The following is a 23,276-nucleotide window of genomic DNA, read 5'->3' as shown; positions in this document are numbered from 1 at the left end:
CCTGCCAAAAGGGAAGGCAAAAAATTGCACCCCATGCAGCTAAATGAAGTGAATTCCTGATGAGGATACAACAAAAGGCATTCCTCACTATTCCTTTCCATACCACACTCATCAATTGGACAGGATAGCACATAAGGAAGACAATTTATCTGTATAAATCAAAATCGTACACAAACTCTTACAATTTTTGGGCTGGCACGGTGAAAAATGCAGCGGGAAAACTTCACCGCCAAATTAGTCACGAACACAGAGGAAGAATCCTCGAGAGCAGACACCGATAAATCACCTGAGACAAATGACGTGAATTGCCAAGACGATATGAAACACGCGCCAAAAATCCAGTTCAACCACTAAACCAGTTTAAATGGTCTTTGGATTATCTCAAAATTCCATGAATTTTTGATTTTAGATTTTATCTAGCAAATTGCGTGATCAATAGGTAGGGTAAATGTGCCAAATTTCGGCATAGTTGCATGCAAGCGCCAAAGTCTCAAGTTTGAAATGTAATATCTTTAATAGAAATTGATTTTTTTATTCCTTCTACTTAAGGAAAGTTTCTTAGAACCTTGTTGACAGTTTATCGTCTGCATTTTCTCTAAAATCATTCTTAATACATTTTAAAATGAATAAAAATGTAGACATAGCTTTGGTTCCCTATTTCGGCCACCTTCATTCTCATAGTTCCTTGCCCTTCAGGAATTCTTCCAATGCCTTTTTCACGTCATCTCGTTTGTCGAAGCTACATTTTTTGTTATTCTTTTGCATTATAATCTATCTATTGAGTATGTAAAAACTAAAAATTCATGGAAATTCGAGGAACAAAAGTGGCCGAAATTGCAAGCTGGCCGGAATTTGGCACACTTACCCTAAGTCAATAAGATTTGAAATGAGATTGTAAGTAATTCTTAGTTACGTATTACGTAAAGAGAAGAGCGATATTTCTTTTCAATACTCTAATTTCTGTATTATAGCTGTTTTAAAATTGTTTTCTTTCCCAAGGTTCAGACTTATGTATATTTTAAATATGAAAAATATTTATATTTAATGAATTAGTTTATCACAATAAAGCCATGGTATAGATTACGATAATTGCTGATCCAAACAACAAAATATTAAATTCTACTTCCTCTGTCCCAAAAAAGGGTAACTTTGGAATAAAATTTGGGATTAAGAGGAATTCTTTCGTTGTTGGTAAAAATCTTAAATATGTTTGTGATGAGGCCTTTGCAGAACATTAAACATTCACCTTAAAATATCTCTTATTCTCAACGATTTTATCCGACAAAACAACTTTTTTTTGGATAATTTTTTTTCACAAACGTACGACTCTTTTGGAATTACAGGGAGTATAAAACATTTGATTACTATCGCATTGTCTGATTGGTAAAAGCTTTAAAAGCTTTATTTTTTTAGTTTTCGATTTGAGATCCTTAAGGGGTCTTAATTGATCTTTATCGGTCGCAAAAAGAAAAAGGTTAATTTTTTCGCACAGTTACATGTGGGCAATTTTGTCTGGTGTCAGTAGACCAAATTCCAAATTTGTATATTACAACTTCTAAATTTGAAAATTGTAACTTGGTGCATTGACCCTCATCTTTTTTCCGCAATTTTGGAAACCCCTCTTTTTTTTCTCAATAACTTTGCTCCTATAGCACGGATCGGGTTCAAGCTTCAGTTATAGCTGGTCCTTAAACCTTTCGATTAAAAAACTCAAAGCTCCATGAGCCCCCTGATCCGAGATATAAAGGGTGAAATAACGTTATGAAAAATGAAAATAAAATGTCATATCTCCTTCTAATATTGAAGTTCGTAAAACTAATACCAGGGGCGCTATTACTACAAAGAAAATTTTCCAATTTTCTAAAATAATTTATATCGGCTCTATGGGCTCTATGGAATAGATCCGGTTGAAATTTTAGTATGTTATAGCTGCACTTTATAGCTATCAAACAAAAAGAACTTAAATCGCAATTACACCCCTGACCCGAGCTGTAGGGATAGGGATTCAAAGCTGAAAAATTGAGTGGCATAACTCTTCTCTTCGGTTCTAATTAGCATTTTGACCAATGTTTGTTTTTGTGTCCGTTTCGATAAGCATTAAAACTAAAACATTAAACTCATTTTTCTTAAACACGCCATTGTTCAAGTTGATTAAATTTTAGAGTTTTGTAGTTTACCCTATAGGCTATGAAGTTTCCAAAAAGTGGCGTAGATTTGCTGTGGTTACAATAGAACCGGAGATATGGGAGGGGTTAAAGTTCACGAAATTGTAACGCCATATCTCCGGTTCTGTTTAACCGAATTTGTAAAGTGAGGGGAGTGAGGGCGCAAATGAAAGCTCTCATAAAACACTACAACTTTCTAGAATATTAGGTGAGATTCTTAACAATCTCACCTACTATAATCCTAACAAAATTTCATGTCGTCCGATCGACCTCAAACTTGGCCAAAATGTGTTTCGCCACTTCCTGATCACGAATATATATGTGGCTATTTTACGATCCCGGCCGGCCGGCCGCTCTTTGGAGCTTAATAGCTCCTAAACTAAAAAAGATATCGACTTGCGGTTTTCGGCAAAGGTTATATATCGGGTGAAAATTGCAACTTGGTGCATTGACCCCCCACCCCCCACCCCTCCTTCCGCCATTTTGAAGACCCCCCTTTTTTTGTTTTCGCAATAGCTCCGCCCCTATGGCATCGAGCGGGCTCAAATTTTAGTATGTTATAGCTGGGCCTTAGAGCTTTCCATCAATACCAAACTTAAGGTCCCCCGACCCCCTTGACCCGAGCTATAAGGGTCCAAAAAAAATTTCTTAAAATGGCCATAACTCTGGTTCTAATTGTCAGAATTTAAAAAATGTGGGCTTTTTGGAAAGCTCTCGTGAAATGCCACTTCCCTTTCTAACATCGCAAGTTCATAAAACCACCGCTAGGGGCGCTATTATTAAAAAGAAAATTTTTAAATCTTAAAAGTTAAATAACTCAAAAATTCCATTGTGCATCGGGCTGGAATTTCAGTATGTTGTAGCCGTTGATTATACCTATCAAACAAAAAAAACCTTAAGTCGATCTAATACCCCTGACCCGAGCTATAAGGGGTCAAAGTTCGAACATTGACCGGCCTCTATCTCCGGTTCTAACTAACATAGCGACCTAAATTTTACCTTTTTGATTTCGTCTCAATGAGCACTTTCAGATGGAAGTTCAAAAAGTCACCACAGGCGGCGCTGTGATAGCATCAAAATTCATCGAAATTCAAAGTCACTTTTCTCAAAAACGGCATTGTGCAAGTTAATGAAATTTTAGTATGTTGTAGTCCAGTCTAGGACGTTTCCAAAATGGTGCGTATGTGCGCTGTGGTTTCAATAGAACCGGAGATATGAGGGGTCAAAGTTCACGAAATTCAAAAAATCATATCTCCGGTTCTATGTGACCGATTTTGATGAATGAGGGCTTAAACGAAAGATCTCACCAAATTCTACAACTTTCTAGAATATTTGAACTTCGTGGGACCAACACCAGGGGCGCCACAGTCGAAAAACCAATTTCAATATCACATAACCTCAATTATCTCGACTGTCGCTGAACCGATTTTGATGATTACTTCAACATAATTGTAGAGCACATCTGTCTCTACATTTCGTCCATACATCATTTTCCACTCAGACTACGCTATCACTCCGATTTTGCTTTTTGTTTAAGTGTGAAAAAATTGATTTTTCCAATAATAACGCTTTGAAATCACTCAGATGCCAATTTGACTGCCTCTACTCCACCAAGACACTTAAGATAGGGTTTTAAATGGAAAGTCCCACAAAATACAACAATTCTTTGATATAGTTGAAGCTCAACAAATGACTACTTGGGGCACTCTGGATGAAAAAACGAGTTAAGAAACAAAAAACCTCGCTTATCTTGGCTTCTGAGTAATCGATGAGTTCAAGTTCTACGGCAAAATTATAGAGAACATTCTGGTCTACATTTCACCCATATATTACTTTTCTGTCAGTTCATCCAAATCCTTGATATTTTGGTTTAAATACAAAATTTGTATAATTTCACGAATTTGATTCAAGATAACTGAATGGCGACTCACAATTTCAGCTCCAAATCGGATTTGCATGCACTCCGAGTTAGCTCACGTTAAGAATCTCACCTACATAAGCCGGTTAGGATTATCTGTCCCTTTGAACTTTGTAGGACCAGTACCAAACTTAAGGTCCCATGACCCCCATAAGTCCGGTTCTAATAAATAGTCAGAATTTAAAAAGTGAGGGTATTTTGGAAAGCTATCATGAAATACCATTTCCTTTTGATATAGGACGTCTCCTAAAAAACCACCACTAGTGGCGCTATTATTAAAAAGAAGAATTTTCAATTTTCTAAGCTAAATAACTCAAAAATTCCTTTGTGCATCGGGCTCAAATTTTGGTATGCAGTATTCGTATATTATATCTATCAAGAAAAAAAACTTAAGTCGCTCGATGACCCCTGACCCGAGCTACAACGGGCCAAAGTTCAAAAATTGACCGGCCTCTATCTCCGGTTCTAATTAATATTTTGACATAAATTTTGGGTTTTTGGTTTCGTCTCGATTTGCACTTTCAGGTGGAAGTTCAAAAAATCACCAGTTGCGATAGCGTCAAAATTCAAACTCATTTCTCTCAAAAACACCAATGTGCAAGTATATAAAATTTTAGACTGTTGTAGCCCAGGCTATGATGTTTACAAACAGTGGCGTGAGTTCGCTGTGGTTACAATAGAACCGGAGATATCAGGGGTCTAAGTTCACGAAATTCAAAACGTTATATCTCCGGTTCTATTTTACCGAATTTAATGAATTAGTGTACAAATTAAAGGTCTCGTAAAGCGCTACAACTTTCTAGAACATTTGAACTTTGTAGAATGAACGCTAGAGGCGCTACAGTCGAAAAACCAATTTTCATATTACATAAACTCAATTATCTCGACTCTTGCTTAACCGATTTTGATGATTATTTTGGCATAATTATAGAGGACTTGTATCATCATTTTTTTTTGTTAAGATTATGTCATCTGTCCCATTTTCTCGTTTTAGTGTTAACTAAAAAACGGTTTTACCTCACAATAACGCTGCGAAAGTACACAGGTGCTGATATGACCGCTTTTACTCGACTATGTTATTTAAAATAAGGTTTCAAAGAATATTCTTACAAAATTCAATCATTCTTTGATATTGTCGTAGTTCATCACATGGACAAAAGGCCCGCTGTGGTCAAAAACGTGTTCCAAAACAAAAATTGAATTATCTTGACTACCGAGCAACCGATAAGAGAATTTTAAAAATCTAAAATGGCAAAAATCTTTAAAATAAATAAAATTGGATACCGGAAGTGCATAATGGTCCTATTCCAATTAACATGTTTTTTTTAGCATTTTTCTGTTCTTAAGTGCTTCTACATTATCGATCTTTCTTTGTATTGGTTCCTGTCTTGAGTGTTTTCTGCAGTTCTCGACATATTCTAAAACCACCAAACTGCCGAAATAGGAGCATATAGTAGACTCTCTTAAATTCGGGCGTTTGGGACCGAAATGTCACCCGAATTAGAGAGAAATTCGGGCATCAAATTGTTTGAAATGCAACGATTTTTTGTTCATCTGCATACTCATATTAAGTTTACATGTTCATTAATCGTAAATTTCATGATAGCCCCTTTAATAATGCAGAATGGCAGAATCACATCACAACTGAGACAAAGCATGGCAAATATGAGCATATTTGCTTCATTCGATATATTCAATCTAACTTGAAAAATGTCAACAAACTTTTTTTCAAATTTAACTGCTGTCCGAATTAAAAAGTAGCCCGATCTTAAAAGAGCCGAATTAGCGAGTCTACTGTATAAAAAGAAAAGTCGATTATGTAGAGACTTGAGAAAAGTAAAGTGCTAAAAAACATACTCATTTTTCATTAGAATAGCACTATAATGATACTATTCCAGTGAAAAATTAACATTTTTTTTGGCATTTTATTGTTCTCAAGTGCTTTTGCATTATTGACATTTTTTTGTCTTGGTTCCTGTCTCGACTGTTTTCTCCAGCCCGCACCGTGTTTGAAAACCATCAAATATTCGTGACAGGAACCAATATGATAAAAGTTGATTATGTAGAAGCATTTGAGATCAGTAAAGTGCTAAAATTAAGTGTTAATTTTTCATTGGAATAGCACCATAATGATACTATTCCAATAAAAATTAACATGTTTGTTTTAGAACTTTACTATTTTCAAATGATTCTTCATTGTCCAGTTTTCTTTGAATAGGTTCCTGTTATGACTTGTGCTTTTAGAACACGACGGTGATTGGGTAAAACAGTTGAGACAGGAACCAACGTAAAGAAAAGTCGATAATACAGAAGCATTTGAGAACAGTAAAGTGCTAAAATAAAGTGTTCGTTTTTCATTGGAATAGCATATAATGATAGTATTCCAATAAAAATTAACATGTTTGTTTTAGTTTACTGTTTTCAAGTGATTCTTCATAATCCAGGGGTGGAATGATGATAACTTTTCGACACTATCGAATCGATAAATCTATATCTGTTAAAATAAGTGAATGTCGACCTTTTTGCATTATTAGGCCATTCATTTTGACAGTCTTAAAAGAATGAAACTGTTGATAAATGTCTATATTAGTTACAGGAAGTACACCCATCATTTAAATTTTTCAGAATCGATAGTCGATAGTATCGAAAATAAGTTATTATGTCACCCCAGTTTTCTTTGAATATGTTCCTGTTACGACTGTTTGGTGGTTTTAGAACAAGACGATGATTGGGTAAAACAGTCGAGACAGGAACCAACACAAAGAAAAGTCGATAATACAGAAGCACATGAGAACAGTAAAGTACTAAAAAAGAATGCTAATTTTTCACTGGAATATCGCACCATAAAACTTTCTATCAATTTATTAAAAGTCAAAGCAAAATAACCAGAAAATGTTGCTAAAAAAGCCAAAGGCCATTTCCTTAACCAATTAGCACGAGCACGGTGTATTAAAAAAATGTTTTTTAACATCATTCCAATATTTCTGATCATAAATCTTTTGTGCAATTCCAGAAGCATGGAAAATGGACAATTAACTGCCAGCAAATATCTCATAAATATGACCAAAAATGATCAAAAATAAGATCATAAAAGTGGCGTCAAGTAGAAACCAATTCAGCCTAAACAAATTTTGTCTACAATATCGCATCCCAATCCCACAAAAACCACTTCATTTAATTGATTTTGGGTGGCACGACGATGAAATATTGAGTTCAGGCTGAGAAAAAAACTGAGTGAGACCTCATAAAAGAAATCTCTCGGGCCTTTCCCTCGGGAGATCAAATTTTGCCCAACATCTTTAATGCTGGGGATAGTGCCTCTCACAAAAAAATCTCATACTCCACACATGTCGCAAACGAAGGGGGTATCGAGTGTCTCTCCAACGGAAGGTTTGTTTTTTAAATACAAAACAATAAATAAAAATAAAACTTTTTTTTTATAAAAGCTTGAGAGGAAAATCGTGTCTAGGGTTGTGGTGAATATTACTGACTCACCTCCAGTGATCCTCGGGTGTTCTCCTGGTGAGTCTGGGATGGGAGTTAGGAGCTTGGCTAGGAAGAGATCATGGCTTAGCATAGACATTGGCGATGAACTGAATGAAGATTCTGAGAAAATGTGATGATTTTGTTGGGAATTTGCAAAAATTCCCTTAAAATCTTTAAATTTCTCGCTGCCTGCTTTGTTGATGATCTCCCTGGTGGTAGGGAGTTCATCCAAGTCTGTCGCATTGTCGTCAAAATCTCCCATTTTTCCGCAGTTTTCAAAATACCAACTGCCTGCAATGATAATGATTTTTTGTGAAACAAATGAAAGTTCATGGAAAAAGGCGGGAAAAGTTGAGCTTGAAAGTACAGTGGAAAAGTGGAAGATAACCCCAAAGAACACCCAATAAATGAGAAGATACTAACTCTTGTGCTTTGTACAGAATATCCAGAAGCTCTTTTGTGCAATCTAGGTTCCCGTTATCACTTTTATAGTGTCCTATTGGTCCAGGAAAGAAAAATTGTACACCTCACTTCTTGTCCAATTTTCTCAATTTCCACTGTATCCCTTGACACAAAACTGCATGGCAAATGGAAAAGAACACTTCTTTCACGTTCACAGCACAAAATATATTTAGAATTACCACTAATTTCGCTAAAATTGAGATTTTTCCGAGACCATGTTACTCTCGAAACCTCAAGAAAAACTCTTAACAAAAAACTACTGTTGATAGGTTTACTTCGATATTTTCGATGTTTTTGAACTTTCTCCAGTTTCGATGTTTTCGTGTTTATTTTTGTGAGCTCTCGCGAAAAAGGGATCCGTGTTTTTTCTTGCAAAACCGTGATTTTCTCAAGAAAATACTTCTGGGAAAACCATGAAAACTATCTAAAGACTCTCTTGTTAAACTCTTAGTGGTAGTTTTGACAGTGAAAAGTGTGAAAATTTGTGGTTTTTGGTGCAATTCCCCGGAACATAACCTCACTTCTTTGTGACGTTTTCTTATGAAATTTAACGCATTTTTTGTGTGATTATTTCTGTATATTTTGCTAAATTATCATGAATATCGAGGAGCCAATGTGGAAGAAGAAGCTCTTACAGAGCTTAAAAGAACGCAATCGCAAGGAGACATCCTTTTTTGATAGTATTTTTGCGGCAAGTAAGTTTGCTCCTGTCAGAGGAAAAATTGCAACTTTTCCTGACTTCCGGACCCTGTTTATCTGTCCCCAGACAATCGTCTGTTTGATTCTAATGTGCAACTGCAAATGGAGAATCTCCGCCTGTCCGTGGACAATGAGCAATTGCGTTCAGGAGCTGGACATTCCGCCAGTAGCGGAAGTGCCGCTTCTTCCTCCAAGATCCAGGCTCTTGAGAAAAAGCTAATGACTCAGCAAGAAGAACTGACAGAGCTCCACAAGCGCAAGGGTGAAAATGCCCAGATGATTGTGGATCTCAATGTCAAGCTTGCAGAGATGACCAAGAAAGCCCAGGATCGAGAGGAGAAGTACACTGAACAGGTGACACTCAATGGCAGCCTCAAAGCTGAAGTCCAGATGCTCTCCAATAACATCTCAGAACTCAAGGGACTCAATACAATCCTTCGGGATGAGTACACTGCCCTCCAACTGGCTCTCTCTTCCCTGGAAGACAAGCTAAGAAAAGTCCAGGTTAGTGCTCTTTGTCTAATAATAAAATAATAAAATCTGCCCCAGGGCTAGAGTGAATTGGGTCGTGAAAATAATTTGCTCATGTCTTATCTCTTAAGATTTTTTTGCAACTCAATTAGCATCAATTTGCATTTGTAGTCGTCTTGGCATTTTGAAAGACATTTTCATTGGTTTGAAATTAAGTTAAAAAATGGTATATGGGAAGAAAATGGAGAGAAATAGCCACGGATGATAGAGCACGAGATAATTAACAAGTCAGCGAAAGTTGCTCACTTTGTGAATTTCAACAGAAATTCCAGAAATTCACTTTATCTTTATTACACAATTGATTGATATTTATTACCCTTGATGCTCTGCAAAGCTGCATCTTTAGGAAGTCTTTAACCCTGAATAGAGAATAAGAAACTTGTAATAAGCCTAAATCAGGTTATTGCAAATGAGATTCTCAATTTGGGTACACTTGATTTTAACGGTTGCTCTGTAGACAATTCATTTGATTTTGAATTCGTTTTAATGACCAGCGCCCCTTGTGTTCAAGTTACGAACTTCAAATATGTCAGAGAATTTTAGAAGTGTACGCTTTTCCTTACGTGACGAAATCGGACAGATCAATAGAGAATTCTATATGGAAAAAATAAATTGGAAAAAAATAGAATGCCCTCTGGGCCCTCTGCAATCATGCCGAAGTAACTATCAAAATCGGTTAAGTGGGAAGTGAGGTTATGTATAATACAAATTTGTTTTGCGACTAAAGCTACCCTAGCGTTAAAAATCATATTTAAAGGAGTGGCAAAGCGTCCTAGCCCGTCTGACACAAAATCTCGAACTCGTGACAGACGCGCATCATTTACTGTTTACCGGTTCTCAACCGATTTGAACCGATTCATAAAAGACCGATTTCAAAAGACCCCTCAAAATTGCTTTAAGTGTAATAAAATTGATTTTCGAATGAAAATTACTTATCGGCTCATAACCGGTTCATTACCGCTTCACAACCGATTTGAGCCGATTTATAAATCACTCAAAAAATTTCTCAAAATACACCTCAGGAGTAATATAATTATATTTAGAATAAAAATTAATTATTGGTCATGAACAGGTTTATTACCGGTTCATAACCGATTGGAACCGGTTCAGTCTTGTCAGAAATTCCAAGACCTTTCCAACGATCCCAAATATGACCCAATTCGGTTGAGAAATACGCTTTTAAAGCCTTTATAAACTTTGACCTTGAAAAATTGTTATTAGGAATGATTCAACGGTATATAAATGAAATATCCGCCTGGATAATCTCTAAATCATATCCAAAAATGAAAAAAAAACAGTGATAATTTCTGTGGTATTTGTGATTATTGTGATAATTATTTTGATTTATGAGTGTCAAAACGTCCTTATCCAAAATTTGAGCCCGATCTGACGAGTTCGAATTTCACCTAGGACAACAGAAGCTGATATTGTAAAGAATCTCAGCTAAAATGCAATGTTTTACAAATTTTAGTGGATTGTACGGATTGCACGAGAATTTACAAACATTTACGAATCATTTTACAAAATATTCATCTGTGTACTCGTATTCTGAAAAAAAAAGGTTTGTTAAACGGATAAATAAATTTTGGTAAAATTTTGTCAAAAGGATGTTATTTTCCCAATTTGACAAAACTTTTTCTCACATTTCATATGGGAAAATATCCTTCTGACAAACTTTGAACAAAATTCAGTTGACAGCCGCAGATTTGACAAAACTAAACTTTCCCATATTCTGTATTTATGAATATCATTTTAACAATCTTCTTTGTTAATTCGGAAAGAAAACTTTTTTTTTGAGTAGTGTGTGATATAAGGAATCTCATATTTATCGCAAAAATGGTCTTGAAGTATTCCAAATAACGGGCATTTCAAGGTCAAATATTAAATAGTTCTAGAGAGGTTATTTTTCAACAGTTTGTGGAAAATTTAGATTCGTTTTGAAGGTCTTGAGTTTCCTAACAATTTTGAATCGGTTCCAAGTTGTTTTCGGTTTTTCCAGTTGGTTTTTTGAGTTTTTCAAGTTGGTTCCAAGTTGTTTCCAACCGGAAATTTAGATGTATCACAACTATGCTATGTTGGACTGTCTTTAACCCTTTAACCACAAGACAGTTTCCGCTGACCGAAAATCACCAATAACAGTGAAACCGACAAACAAAACTTGTCAAACGTCTTACATCTAACCTTGGAAAAGCCAATAGTGTCTAATTTGGTCTATTTTTTGACTCTATGAACGATAAAGACAAAAATAGCTAAAAATTTTAAGTAATTTTCCTGACGATACCAATAACTGATAATTTTCATTTTAATGAAAAATATTATGTTTGAGTATTGTAGTTTGTTTTTCCAAAGCGGTTTTGCTTAAAAAAAACTTGAAGTATAAAAAAAATTAAAATCAATTTTCAATATGAGAATTTAAAAATTCGTCATTTTTTGAGCTTAAAAATTTACAGCAAATAGCTGGAGATTTATGCCCAACGCACAATAACTTTTGTTTAGTAAACATGTTTTTGACATTTCAATGAGAGTGAATGAAACATAGATCTAGTCATCTCGCTCATTCTCATGGGAAATTTTTGAAACATGTTTACAAAAAAAAGTTATTGTGCGCTGGTCATTACAAAAACTGTTCTAGATTTCTTCAACCTTCGACTTTACAATTAGGTATGTGCAAACATAAGAAAGAAATAAGTTAAGGTAGTCAGGAAAAATTATTTTCTTTATGGGACACCGGTGTTCCAATCGTCCTTAAAGGGTTAAGGTGCTTTATAAATCGGTTCAAAGTGGTTGTGAACCAGTAAAATAGATGGCGCTATATAAAAAAACCACAAAACTTTTTAATAATCCAAAGAGATGATACTCTGAAAAAAAGTTTTGTCAAATCAGCGACCAACTGGATCTTGTTTAAAGATTGTCAAAAAGATCTTTTGACAAGGGGTAATTCACTCCCATTTTTTCTGACAAGGATTTCTGGTTTCTCGGGTTTCGTGATGCAGAGATTGGGTTTCTCGGGTTTTGCTATGCAATTTTTGGGTTTCGCTATGAAGAAATTGGGTTTCGCGATGCAAAAAAATGGGTTTCGCGGGTTTCGCGAAGCGTTTCTCGGACAATTGAAAGGATTTCTCAATATGAGTTACCCCCTGTGTTTTGACAATGTTTTTTGTACACTTTGACAAAATTTTAAGAAGATATATTTGTTAGACTTATGAATTTTTCTTCAGAGTAACCAATGAAAAAGTATTTTTGGATAACAGAAGCAGCAGTAGGATCAGTCAGTGAGGTCATATAGTTTTTCTTAGAAAGAATAGAGAGTAAACTACTTTTTATTCAGAGTTATGGTCTTCTTTTCTGTCCATTGAAATGTTTGTCACTTTAATTTAATCAAGTTTTTACCCAAATAAAAAGCAAATAAAAAATTCATGGGCTGGGTAATACACACAGAAAAATTTTGATTCTAATTTTAAGAATAAATAAGATCCTGGGAACTTAAATTGGACGTGAATCCCCGAGGCGTTTAAGTTTAGAAGCTCTGAGCGAAAGAAATGGGCTAGAATCCCTAGCTCTTTCAAGTTAAGAGATCGAGAACTTAAGTTCTGCATTAGCTGGAAAATGAAACATGTCTGCAGTTTTGCAAATTGCAACTAAAACTAAATGATCAAAGGATTTAGAATTAGGGCATTGGCATTCATTGGATGGGATTTGAAATTAAATTCCTGGGTGTTTCTGTTTGAGAATTTTTCATTTTTCTGTGTGTACTGACCCAGTATCTTTTATCTTACTTACGAGTTCGAGCATTCCGCAAAGCTTTTTGATTTTTTTTACTGCTCGAACTACACTGAGAGGGTATGGTTGGGCTCGTTGGAAAGGTCTTGGAATTCTTGACAAGCCTAAATCGATTTCAATCGGGTATAAACCTGTAATGTGCAAGTAGAGGGTTAATATTATAATTGCTGATTGTTAACGCTCTAGATTTAGGCCAGAGGTGTGCAAGAAACCGTTGAAACCGAATTAACGTCAAATGAAACATGTACGTCAATGGTCAAAACCTACTATAATAAACTTATTTTGACGTTAATTCGGTTTCAACGGTTTCTTGCACACCTCTGATTTAGGCTGGACAATGTCCAAAGCCCGAGCGTTACCCTCAAGTGTAAAATGTTCTTTTAGTCTATGCAATTATTGTAAAAGTGTCATTATGGTACTGGAAGCCAAACAGTGAAGAAATAAACCAAATTACCTAGAGAAAATTGAGGTTTTTTTTTTAAGGCGAATCAGGACATCTCAAACCGGCTATGAACCGATAAGTAATTTTCTAGGACAAAAAATAAGTGAGGAAAAGTCTAGGACGCTTTGCCTCCCCTTTTAATTTATTAAAAATAAATCTTAGAATGCTGAGAATCGTGAAAAAAACAAAGTAGACAATTTTCCAAGGGGAAGAAGTTAGTTCCGTGATTGCGTGCGTTTGAGAAAGTCTCAACTACGTGCGTGATAGGTTGAGCTAATCCTGTGTTCGGGTTTCAGGATGAGAATCGCCAATTGGTGGATCGACTGATGAAGTATAAGGCGAAGGATGCCGATAAGTTGAACGAGGAGAATGAGAATCTCCTGCGTAAAAGGACTGAAAAGATGCGTCGTGAGCTGGAGGATGCAGCTCAAGATGCATCCAGGCGCTCAAGTAGCCCAATTCTTCCGCTCGATCGTGGTGACAGGGGTAGCCTGGCTGATTTATCGGGGGCCGGTGCGAAGGCTGCGGGCTTTTTCAGTGTTTCACTGCCAACGAGTGTTCATCTGAAGTTTGATGCTCACGATGGGGAAGTGAATGCTGTTCGCTGGTGTCCACTGGACAGGATTATTGCAACGGGTGGGGCTGATAGGAAGGTGAAGCTGTGGGATGTGGGAACGGGTAAGGGGATGGGCGAGAGTGGGATGTTTGACTTGTTTTTGATGAAAGGATTTTTCGCAGGAACAATGGAACCCAGGGGAACTCTGGTGGGTAGCAATGCTGGAGTGAATTCTGTGGATTTTGATTCGACAGGAACCATGATCTTGGGCACTTCCAATGACTTTGCCAGCCGAGTGTGGACGGTGGCAGATCAAAGACTACGGGTAAGTTAAATACTGATTTTTTTTATCATTTATTTCATTCTTATTATTCAGATCAGATGCAACACAGTTTTTTTTTTAATTTTAAGAATGACTGTGTCAAAACTGAGATAGAATATTGCATACAATTTTTTTTATTTATTTTTTTTAATTTAATTTAAAAAAATAGAGAGTATAAAGATGTAAAAGGTTAAAAGAAGTGAAATTACTTGATTTTTTTTTAAATTAAATGTCACTTAATGTCTCAAGGCTATTTAGGGATTTAAAAAAAATACATTATAATAAAAATAAGAAGAACGAAAAATGTCTTATGATATTCTTCGTTCTTTATTGCAATCTTTCTTAATCCATTTTGATTGTCAGGGAAAATGTTCTTGTGAAAAATTCTCAAGGGGATTCTATTTTTTTTAGCAAATTAATCCCATTAAATTGTAAATTTTTCACACGAATATTATCTTGTTAGTTGACAATCTCAGAAAAAAGGACAAATGATTCTTTAATTGAGTTTGTAACATTCTTTAACTGGATGACAAGATGGGGAAGACTCTTTCCTGACATTTCTTCCACGTTGTCTGAGGACATTCCAACAGCATTTAGCGATGGAGAAAGAAATATTAGGAAAATGTTTCTCCATTTCAACCTTGTTGATCTCTTGTACAAGAATTTTTAAATTAAAATTTTCTTCTTCTATAAAAATGTTCACTCATGTTTCTTCTCACACATTAAGAACTGATCAAATAGAATTTTGAGTCAGTTGTTTATAGAATTGAGGGGGCTTGGGATTCAGGGTGGATCTGTTCTAAGCAGAAAGGATTATTTAAATGCTAGTTGAAAGATTATGACAAACACACAATCACTCATCTCATGTACAGTCGTCCTTTTTTCCAATTTTTTGTTCCTTTTTTTATCTTTTGCATATTATCTTCAATTTCTAAATTGATTATTTTTTTTTCTTCATTTCTTTTTTGTTTAAATTAAGAAAGTACACCTAATATTATTCTCTTCCAAATTTCATTGGAATGCTTGAGAGTTAATTATCGTAGAATATATTATTTTTAATTACGCTTCTTTCATCTTTTTTTTCGAGATTTCCTTTTCGTTTTTTTTTAAAATCTTTTTTTTTAGTATTCCGGCACCTAAGCAAATAATAAAATTGAGCGTTTTATCAGTTTTTCTTGTTCTTTAAAAAAAGATTTTTTTACGTTATCATTTTTAAAATTATTAATTCGCTAATATGGTAGTTTGTTTTGATGGTAAAAAACACAATGTTTTACTCCACAAAAAATAAGTATTCTAAGGGTTGAAGCACATTGACCGTCAAATCTCTAAGGCTACCGACAAAGTTTCACTCATTCTTTTTCAATTACGCATTTTTATCGACATTTTCGGACAAATCCGGAATTTTTAAGCTTAGACAGTGATAAAAAGTTTGTGTCTTTGCTAATTTTGACGATTCTGGAACATGTTTCAAGCAGTGCATGTTTTAGCTGAGTGTAACTGAGCTAAAAAAAATCCAGAACTGCTAGAAATTGCCGAATGTTACGAGAGCAATTGCAAGAATTTGTTTTATGTCAAGATAGCGCGTGGCCTGTAAAATGAATATTTCAGGAGAACCCGATAAACCAGAACGAAAATGATCTACCTAAACTTGACATTCCTTGCGCATATTTCTAGTACTTCTAAGCCCAAAACGGCTAAAAAGTATTTAGATTTCGTAGTTTAATTTCAATGTAACTTAGCTAAAAGTTCTAGTACTGCAAGTAATTGCTCATTGTTACAGAAGAAACTGCAAGAATTTGCAGTCAATATAGCGCAAGGGTTATCAGATGAATGTTTCAGAAGAACCCGATAAACCAAAATGAAAATAATCTACCTAAGACGTTCCTAGCACATATTTCTAGTACTTCTTAGGCCAAAAAGGCTAAAAAAGTACTTAGATTTCGTAAATTAATTTCAATGTAACTCAGCTAAAAGTTCTAGTACTGCAAGAATTTGCAGTCAGTATAACGCCAGGATTGTCAGATGAATGTTTCAAAAGAACCCGATAAACCAGATAGGAAATAATCTAGCTAAACTTGACGTTTCTTGCACATGTTTCTGGCATTTCAGTGGCCAAGAAAAACAGCAGCAGTTCTAGATCTGCAAGAAATTACTCAATGTTACGAAATGAATTGAATTGAATTGTAAAACAATCTAGTTAAAGTTTCTTGAACATTTTTCTAGCAGTTTTAAGGCAAAAACGGCCACAAAGAATTTAGAATTCATAATTCTTAATTTCAGTGTAACCGGTCCAAACTGCTAGAATTTGCTCAATGTCAGTATAGCGCAAGGGTTGTCAGATAAATATTTCAGAAGAACCCCGATAAAAAAAACAGAATGAAAATAATCTAGTTAAACTTGAGGTTCCTTGCACATGTTTCTAGCACTTATATTGCCAAAAAATGGCCACAGAGAATTTAGATTACAGATCACATGATTTTAGTGCAACTGAGATAAAAATTCCAGAACTGCAAGAAATAGCTGAATGTTACGAGATTAATTGAATTAAATTGTAAATAATCTAGTTGAAGTTTCTTGGACATTTTTGTAACACTCCTAAGGCTAAAAGGCCATAGAATTTAGATTTCAGAAATCAATTTCTATGTAACTGAGCTAAAAGTTCTAGAACTACTAGAAATTGCTCAATGTTATAGGAGAAACTGCAAGAATTGAATGTGAAAATGGCATCCGGAGTGTCAAATGAATGTTTCAAAAGAACCCGATAAATCAGAATGAAAATAATCTAGCTAAACTTAAGGTACCTTGCACATGTTTCTAGTACTTCAGTTGCCAAAAACAGCCGCAAAGTATTTAGATTTCAGAATTCTTAATTTCAGTGTAACCGACCTAAAAATTCTGAAACTTGCTCAGTGTTACGAGATGAATTGAATTGAGTTGTAAATAATCTATTTGAAGTTTCTTGCACATTTATCTAGTACTTCAATGGCTAGAAATAGCTACAAAGAATTTAGATTTCAGACTTGAATTTCAATGTAACTGACCTAAAAATTCTAGAACTGCTAGAAAATGCTTGATGTTTCGGGATCAGTTGCAAGAATTTGCACAATGTCAAGATGGAGCGAACTGTTAGATGGATGTTTCAAAAGAACCCGATAAACCAGAAAGAAAATAATCTGAGTTGAAGTTTCTTGCACGTGCTTCTAGTCCTTCTAATGCCAAAATTGGCTACAAAGAATTTAGATTGCGTAATTCAATTTCAATGTAATTGAGCTAAAAATTCTAGAACTGCAAGAAATTGCTCAAGGTCAAGATGGCGCGCGGGTTGTCAGATGAATGTTTCAGAAAATCTCCGTCTTCTTCCTATTCTCCATTATAATTTTGTATCATATTTTATGGTTTAATTTGTCAATTACTGTTTAAAATTGCTGAGTTTGACATTTGTCATTTATGTCAAAATATCCCACAATTGTTTTCTTGATTTAATTTTTTTGTCCTAAAAATTATTCTTTCCTTTCAACATTTTAAAGATAAAATGAACAAGTTTGTTAGACTCAGCTCTTTGACATTTGACTCTCCGATATACGGATGACAGCTGTCAAACACTTGAGGGAAATTTTCCCTTCACATGGGATTTTTTAAATTCATCATTGATTGTCAATTCTGAATTTCTCTGATAATTTCAATAAAAATGCGTAATTAAAAAAACGGTAAAACTTTGGCGTTTGCAGTAAAAATTTGACGGTCAATGTGACACAATCCTAAGTCAGAGTCTAGCGAGAAGTATTAAAAAAAAATATGGGAAAACTGGGATTTTTTGTCAGCTTATCTCATCGTTGTAAAATGTAGTCTTATTTGTCGGTTATTTCAATTATGCATCTAATTATTCCTTAGTATGTTACTGTTTGAGCGTTTGTTTGTATTTTTTTTTGTAATTTCCTATTTATCATTTCGTAGTTGTTTTTTTTTGTAAATTTGTTTTCAATTTTTAACTGCAATTACTTGGCGTGTTAGAAATGACGAGGATGTCTCGAATGGGTTGTTTCGTACAATTTGCAGAGGGAATCAGTTCGGCCGGCTGTTAGGGTAGGGGTTGGGATTGTTGAACCATACGATGACTCGTCAAAACTGCGCTGTTTTCGTCGTCTTTGCCACAAGAATGTCCAAATACCGATGACGGACACTTGGGCAAGGAGGAAGATGGCACCAGCCAGTATGAGACCTGAAATATTCCCACAATTTTGCAAAATTACATTGATGAATATGGGTGAGAATCATTTAGAGATGTGATATTACCAAAGCCATTTATGCAGAAAGCTTGATTATCGGTGGCCATAAAGACAGTCTCTTTTGTAGTGGGCTTAATCTGTGATTGTTGTTGCTTCTCAAAACCAAATTTGTCGGTAATTTCAATTGATTGCACTAGGAGCATATCTTCTGGTGGTTGCTTCAGAGTTTCACGCCGCATCCGTGAAGCTGTTTGGGAGAAATTATATAAAAAAAATACATTTTGGATATTAGCAAGCAATCATGATTAAAATTCTATCAACGTCTTGGGGATCATTTTTTGCAAATTTGCTGAAAAGAGGACAATTTCTCACTTTGCCAAATTTGCTGAAAATTTTGGGTAATATGCCTATCAAGGCACCGTAAAGCGAATAAACAAGTTTGGCTAATTAGGTGCGAATAACTGAAGGAAAATTAAATTTAAACACCTGCGGTTTTTGTTGCTTTGATCTAATACCGGCTCTAATTTAATTTGAGCACGCAACGGCTTAAGTGATAAAGCACTAGCTCAATGATGCAAATGGTCCAGGTTCAAATTCCATCTAAGTCAAGATTGGATGAATATTGAGCAACTTAACTGAAATAATTTGAAGAAAATAACACGGATTTTGACCTAGATCCTTCTCCTCCTTTATTACTTAAAATACATATTAAAGTAATAAAGGAGAAGGATCTAGGTCAAAATCCGTGTTTTTTTTATCCAAATTAATCTACTGACCGAGCATCTAATAATTTGAAAAACTTCCTCTGCTTATCGTTATTGTTTTTCATTAAATCCGTTCAAATTTTGAGGTTAATTTCGTAATCGTAATAGCTCGGATCAAAGAAGTTGATGCGGGGAACAGAACCTATCTTTGGAAAGGTCTTGGGGTCAGCTATAACATACTAAAAGTTCAATGAACTAGAACGTATAGATTTCAAGATATTTGGACTGTTGATTTCGACCAAATTCGATTAGTTCAATCGTTGTTTTCTTTCAATCGAGCTAGTTTTTAATAAGGATGGCTAGTATAAAAAAAGTTTATTGCGAATTTTCACGTCTCAACGAAAATGTAAAGACGAAATGTCAAAGACGAAATGTCAAAAGCGAATTGTCAAAGGCGAAATATCCTAGGAAAAACAAAATTACCAAAATTCTTTAAGGGATTGGCTTGCTAAGTTTATGTAAAATGCACGAAAATTATGACCAAAATGCCAAAGGCGAAATGTCAAAGACGAAGTATTTTAATCCTCTTAAAAATTAGTCTTTTGTATTGTTTTTGTAAAAACTTAAGAGATGCAATTGGCAAAGACGAAATTGTCAAATACGAAAATGTTGAATCCGAATCTGTTTTTTAATCCCAATTTGCAATTCCTATCCATGTGATCCTGTTTACGAAATTTTCCTGAAATGTCTGATAAGATCGTTTAAGAATCTTATTGTAATTTTGGTCCGTTTAACAATGGTTCTTCAATACGTTTTGATTGGCTTATGCTTCGAACCTTTTCTGGGAACTTCTTCAGAGTTTATATACATTTCCCTGATGAAGGTCTCAACCAGGGGGAGGGGTAATTCTGTATCTCTGTGAAGTGATCATCTGTAAAAATTCTGTAGCTTGAGATAGCTTCACGTGAAAGGATCACTTTGAGGTTATGTGTTTCACTTGACAATTTTTCGGTGAAGCTAGTGAAAAATTTTTCTGGCTATACGGAACCCGAGGACAGCCTTATATAAAATAGAACAAGAAGAAAAAGAAATTTTTTTCCATATTCAGCTTAAAATACAACACTGCATCCTTTCTAATTGTTAATTCCAGTGTTTTCCGTAGTTACTTAGTTGAAATATTGGTGAAAATCTTAAATTTAATGAAAATTTCAACATACTTCCCCTCTTGGATCACGCAAATTTACAGGATAACTTTTCTAGCACTCGTGAAGGAAATCTCGTTTACTTTTGACTGGTAAATCGTTCACTAGTGTAGCGTTCACAGAATTAGAGAACTTCTACCCAGGAACCCTTGCGTTAGAAAGGGTGCACACTAGTAGAGTAATACGACCAGTAAGATATTACTTTGCGAATTAATTGTTTTCTAAACCATCTGAAGACAATTCGAGATATTTTCCATGAGTGACAACTGTGTTTCGGGCAGTTTTCGAGTAGTTTTCATGTCTGCCAATTATGTACGCCAGTGTTTGCAGTTGACAAGTGCAAGTCGGAGGTATGATCAAACATATTTCTATCCATCTTTGGAGTATCGCAGAGCCACCGCAAGGATTTGAACGCTCTTGCGATGTTTTCTATTTCAAGTTCGTCGCGTCACCCTTTCATCACGAAAACACATGGCGAATTTTGACATGTCACTTAGCTTTTGACCGCGATTGAGAGAGAAAAACATTTTGTTCTTCCGTAAAATTTATCTTTCAAATGAGAGAATCATTGAATTGGATTTGCCAAATTAACATCAGTCAAGTGTAACCGCCTTTCGATCCAGATCTACTCTATTTAACGTACATTTGCAAGTATTTGAGGCAGTCCTTTGAGCCTTCCGGACAGGTTTAATCATACAGTTCTTTATCGTTTAATTCCGGTAACACATTACCAATTTTTATATTGACAATCAAAGATCTGATATTCAGATCTCTAGTGTTCCTCTACATCTTGATCGTTGTGACCCCGTAAGTATCTGACAACTGCAATTTTTCTTTTGCGTTTGAAGGATCTTCCTATTGAGTTCTCTAAGCTAAACTGGGGTGACATGATAGCTTATTTTCGATACTATCGACTGTCGATTCTAAAAACTTTAAACGCTAGGTGCACTTCCTGTAACTAATATAAGTGTTTATCATCAGTCTCATTCTTTTAAGAATGTCACAATGAATGGCTCAAGAATGCGTAAAAAGTCGACATTCACTTTATCTAACAGATATAGATTTATCGATACTATTGATTCGATAGTGTCGAAAAGTTGTCAATCCACCCCTGGTCTTGAATTTGGTTGTTGTAAATTTTGGACAGTAGGACATTTGAAACTTACCGCTAACTGATCGTCGCTTTCTGCCGTATGAAATGAGTGATCTAAGTTCTCCGCTGAAGTCTTCTTGGTCGCATTGAACGGGTTCGCAAGTAGGCATACAGGGCGTAACCAGTGCTCTGAATTGAACGGTTTGCGATGAGGGGAATTTGAAGGCATCAAAGTGTGAAATGAGAATCTTCCCTGTTGTAGAACTCTTGTAGATTGGTCCCATGATGAAGTGATCAGTTGGACAACCGTCAGAATCGATGAGGGTAATTTCGGCGTTGTCTGTGCCATCCATGGCCACGAGTTCTCGCACAAAGATCTCGTAGGGTGACTGTTGTTCGGCAATTTCGAAGCGTAGTGATAGGGCGTCTCCTACTTCGGCAGATCGCATCATGTCGTTGCCGTCGCGTGATGTGATCTTCATGATGACGTTGGGTGAGTCGACAACAACTTCCTCAGACAGCGTTGTTTCAATGTCTCCAGTTACACCGAGGTCAACGTCGTTGGACACGGTTTTGTTGGTTAGATCGTATTGGCAGGTTAGTGCAAGGCCAAGATCGGATGATGTGACAATTTTGTCGTGATGTTGGATGACGACGTCGTTCATGTAGCGACCTAGGCCATTTTGACGCACGTTGCATTCAAGATCTTGATAGCCCATACGGAGTTCGAATTCAAGGGCATTCTTGACGTCAACAGAGCAGGATTTGGGTGCACCCTTGGCGTAGACTTTGCCATCGAAGATACGCGATGTACGAATCTTGGCCACCATGTCTCCGGCACGACACTCAATGGAGACATTGTAGCAGGATGAGAGTTCGTATGTGGCGGCCTCGGGGACATCTAAGTAGGGATCTTGAATGTCGGCAAGTGTGGCACGACTGTGATGACTGAGTCGACAGACCATATCACCAGTGTCACCGTAGTCATAGGAGTGGCATCGATAGGGTGAATTGAGACACAATTCTCGGCACTCATCCACACTGGACACATCTTGATACACTGAGTCTACGGTCTTGAGGATTCGACCCGAAAGGCGTTTGAATTCACAGAGTTTGTTTGGTTCCTCAGCACATGCATTCTCAAGATAGTCAGCTTCATCGCTGTGCTTGAAGGCACTGGAGCCGGCCAATGTGATGCGATCCATGTCAGACAGTTCACACAAACCGCTAGACCGATAAAAGTTGGCAGATCTGCAATGGTCAGAGATAATGGAAAGAAAAATAAAAAAAAAAAGAATAAGAAGAGAGATGTTGAGCATTATTTCATTATTGAATATGATTTACAATTGGGCTGGAGTACCAAAGTGGAAGAGGAGGGAGGAATTACTCCTTTTGAATGTCACTTTCAATTTCACATGTGAGGTTTTTTGCCCAACAGCCAACAGCTTGAAATACAATATTGTCGGCAATTTATGATGATAATTCTGTGGCATTTATTGTGGTGGCTAATCCAAAGGTGTCTCCCCGCACTACCCTTCATGCCCCTCCCCCCAAATCCCAATCTCAATGTTCCCTAGAGTTGTTCAGCTTTAAAAATTATGCTGAATGCCGGCGAGTCAAGAGTGGTGGATAAAAGGTTTGGCGAAGAAGAATGAGAAATCATTCGGTGAAGGAGCCAAAGGGAGATGAT

At 35.9% G+C, this 23,276-nt stretch overlaps 3 protein-coding genes across 7 annotated transcripts in view; 1 reads left to right on the top strand and 2 right to left on the bottom strand.

The window, feature by feature from the left end:
• Nucleotides 1-8,292, bottom strand: part of LOC129809956 (M-phase inducer phosphatase-like) — a 106,639-nt gene extending 98,347 nt beyond the window's left edge. Inside the window, exons 1-2 of the mRNA XM_055860131.1 lie at nucleotides 7,993-8,292; nucleotides 7,579-7,860 (exon numbers count right to left, since the gene is read on the bottom strand). Coding sequence (XP_055716106.1) covers nucleotides 7,579-7,831 — 253 coding nt within the window. The 5' untranslated portion in view covers nucleotides 7,832-7,860; nucleotides 7,993-8,292. The remainder of the gene's footprint in view (nucleotides 1-7,578; nucleotides 7,861-7,992) is intronic.
• Nucleotides 8,293-8,330: 38 nt separating this feature from the next.
• The window catches only part of LOC129809959 (autophagy-related protein 16-1), a 315,540-nt gene continuing 300,594 nt past the window's right edge, over nucleotides 8,331-23,276 (top strand). For 2 of the 5 annotated variants that reach the window (XM_055860134.1, XM_055860135.1), the window contains exons 1-4: nucleotides 8,331-8,726; nucleotides 8,798-9,234; nucleotides 13,780-14,161; nucleotides 14,210-14,364. In XM_055860134.1, the coding sequence (XP_055716109.1) occupies nucleotides 8,627-8,726; nucleotides 8,798-9,234; nucleotides 13,780-14,161; nucleotides 14,210-14,364 (1,074 nt within the window). In that variant the 5' untranslated portion in view covers nucleotides 8,331-8,626. The remainder of the gene's footprint in view (nucleotides 8,727-8,797; nucleotides 9,235-13,779; nucleotides 14,162-14,209; nucleotides 14,365-23,276) is intronic. The other 3 variants (XM_055860136.1, XM_055860139.1, XM_055860137.1) reach the window with 3 other exon arrangements.
• LOC129809955 (uncharacterized) overlaps nucleotides 18,308-23,276 on the bottom strand; it is a 76,736-nt gene continuing 71,767 nt past the window's right edge. The window contains exons 5-7 of the mRNA XM_055860130.1: nucleotides 21,660-22,837; nucleotides 18,655-18,834; nucleotides 18,308-18,580 (exon numbers count right to left, since the gene is read on the bottom strand). Of these exons, the coding sequence (XP_055716105.1) occupies nucleotides 18,369-18,580; nucleotides 18,655-18,834; nucleotides 21,660-22,837 (1,570 nt within the window). The 3' untranslated portion in view covers nucleotides 18,308-18,368. The remainder of the gene's footprint in view (nucleotides 18,581-18,654; nucleotides 18,835-21,659; nucleotides 22,838-23,276) is intronic.

The sequence above is a fragment of the Phlebotomus papatasi genome, chromosome 1 (assembly GCF_024763615.1).
Source record: "Phlebotomus papatasi isolate M1 chromosome 1, Ppap_2.1, whole genome shotgun sequence".
Lineage (NCBI taxonomy): Eukaryota > Metazoa > Arthropoda > Insecta > Diptera > Psychodidae > Phlebotomus > Phlebotomus papatasi.
The sequence above is the reverse complement of the archived record's forward strand: the minus strand, read 5'-3'. Positions and strand labels throughout refer to the sequence as shown.